Here is a 2,334-nt window from a genome sequence, read left to right on the forward strand (position 1 = left end):
TCTTCATCATCAATTAAGGCAATCAGGGCAGCTCTGCAGGAAAGGCTCCCTACTTGGATCATTTTAATTTGTGGCAAGCTGACATTGAAACCAACCCTAATAGCCGCCATCTGCACTGAATCCAGCCTTGAGTTACAATTGCTTTCTGAGGGGGAAGTGAAAATTTTAAAACAAAGCCTACTGGATGGCAGAGGCAGAAGGATGTCTGTGAGTTTCAAGCCAGCCAGGGCTACACAGATCAACCTTGTACCAAAAAACAAACAAACAAAAAAACCCAGGCCATATATCCAACCAGATACAGTTGGAAATATGTACATGTATATAACTATGTATATGTATATATACACATATAGTTGTAACTATAAACATATATACATATATACATATATACATAAACCTCCTTTAGATTAAGGCAGGGAAATGACTGGAGAAGGTCTTGAACTGTATGTCCGCCTATCCTTTAGTAGACATACCATCCAGTTCTATGTAACTGCACTCAGTTGCAACAGAAACTGTGCCTCCCATCCTCTTCCCAAAAAGGATCCAGCAGAGACTCCGCAGGTCCTGGCTGGCTTGGCCACGGGAGTTGTACAGGGTGAGGGTTAGGAAACATGTCTGAGCATAGCTTAGCTTCATCTGAGGGATCAAACACATGCCATCCTCTCTGTGACTCCTCCAGCTCTTCCTCCACTTCCAAAGGCAACACCTGAGGTGCCTGGATCCCAGAAGAGTCCACATGCTTCAGGTAACACGACTAGAAAGTACAGTCCAACGCTGAGGTCTGCCCCTACTGCGCCCCATGGGGAATTCCTGCACATGGCCCCTCCCTTCTTCTCCTCCTAAGAAGGCAAGAGGGAGCAGCTGGACCTATTGAATATACCAGGTGCCAGAATGCAGCTGTTCTCTCCTTGTCGCCTCCACACCCAAGCGAGCTGAGCTGGGTGGAGGCAGAGGGGGTGGGGCTCCCTTGTGCTGTCCTGTGATGCTGTATCCACCGCAGGCAAATGCATCCTGAAATTGATTCTGAGCAGTTCTGACTGGTGAGAGCTGCTACTGACCGGTTCGAGCTGGTGAGAGGGAGGGCAAGGAGTGCAGGCTTCAGGTATTCAAAGGGAGAGAGAGTGATTAAAGAAAGTGGGTATACAGGAAATGGCACCAGGTAGGCCCTAGCCTCAGTGCCCACCACCCTCCAGCTGTGGGCTCCATTCCCATCCATGCTAACAGTGAGTGAACCCCCCTGTGCTAGCTTTCATGTCAGGAAAGAGCTGCTCCAAACTAACCCATAAGTTGAAAGCTGGGGTATAGAAGTATATGCTAAAGGGAGGACTCCCCACTTTGCCAGTTTTGCCAGCTGAGGTGGGTGCTAGAGGTACAGTCTAGAGAACCTGGGTTCTCTTTGCAGGTCCTGGTCCTGCCATGCCCGTTCCACTGCTCCCGTTGATGCTTCGATCGCTGCTATCACGCCTGCTGCTGCCTGTTGCCCGCCTGGCCCGTCAGCACCTCCTGCCCTTGCTGCGCCGTCTGGCCCGCCGACTGAGCTCCCAAGACGTGAGAGAGGCTTTGCTGAGCTGTCTGCTGTTTGTCCTCAGCCAACAACAGCCACCGGATTCTGGAGAGACCTCTAGAGTGGACCACTCCCAGAGGAAGGAGAGATTGGGTCCCCGGAAGTGAAGCCATGGGTCCCTGAAGCAGCCACGTCCATCAAAGTACCTTTTGGAGCGGGTTAGTTCAGGCACCCGCTTGAACTGGAGCATGCCCGGTGGGCGAAGACGGTCAGGGCTGAGTGTCAGAGGGTTCTGACCCGAACAGCTCCCACTCCCCTAGCACCTAGAGGTCTACAGATTGTGTTGTTGCCCTTGCTCCCCGCAGCTCCCTTTGCCTTATCTCTGGCCTCCAGGGTGGATCTGCAAATGAAGGAGGTATCCAGGTCAGTTAAGAGATGGTGTTTCACTTAAGACTAAAGACAATTTAGCTAAGAGGTGGTATTTAGATCCAAACTGTCCAGTCTAAGACCTTGCCTCCCTTTAAGAGACTTAAATACTTTCAAAGCTTAGTCAATAAATGACTGTGTGTTGTTGTTACTGGTGGCGGTTTGTTCTGGAAGCTGTTTACTGTATCCAGTCTGGCCTCAGCCTCCTGAGAAAGATCTTGAACTAACTCCTGATCCTTTTGACTTTATCTCAAAGGTGCTGGAGTTACAGGTTTATACCACATCCAAGCCTTGTTTGGGTGGCACTGAGGATTGAACCCAGAACTGTATGCACGCTAAGCTAGCTCTCTACCAGCCGAGCTAATTTCAGGCTCTGTGTTGAATGACTGGGGTGTCTCAGAAAG

At 50.2% G+C, this 2,334-nt stretch overlaps 1 protein-coding gene across 3 annotated transcripts; it reads left to right on the forward strand.

Annotated features, from left to right (window-relative positions):
* Window positions 1–899: 899 nt before the first annotated feature.
* Mymx (myomixer, myoblast fusion factor) lies at window positions 900–2,077 on the forward strand. 3 transcript variants are annotated; one of them, NM_001399467.1, is made up of 2 exons: window positions 900–1,040; window positions 1,403–2,077. In NM_001399467.1, the coding sequence occupies exon 2, from the start codon at window positions 1,417–1,419 to the stop codon at window positions 1,669–1,671; it is 255 nt and encodes an 84-aa protein (NP_001386396.1). In that variant the 5' UTR covers window positions 900–1,040; window positions 1,403–1,416; the 3' UTR covers window positions 1,672–2,077. The 3 variants fall into 3 exon arrangements, with proteins under 3 accessions (NP_001386396.1, NP_001386395.1, NP_001386394.1); NM_001399466.1 differs by having other exon boundaries at window positions 1,000–1,070; NM_001399465.1 differs by having other exon boundaries at window positions 1,031–1,102.
* Window positions 2,078–2,334: the final 257 nt, after the last annotated feature.

This window comes from Rattus norvegicus, chromosome 9, assembly GCF_036323735.1.
Source record: "Rattus norvegicus strain BN/NHsdMcwi chromosome 9, GRCr8, whole genome shotgun sequence".
Taxonomy (NCBI): Eukaryota; Metazoa; Chordata; class Mammalia; order Rodentia; family Muridae; genus Rattus; species Rattus norvegicus.

Excerpts from the sequence above, each read along its gene's own strand:
- Mymx (NM_001399467.1), top strand. The coding sequence starts at position 1,417 with ATGCCCGTTCCACTGCTCCCGTTGATGCTTCGATCGCTGCTATCACGC.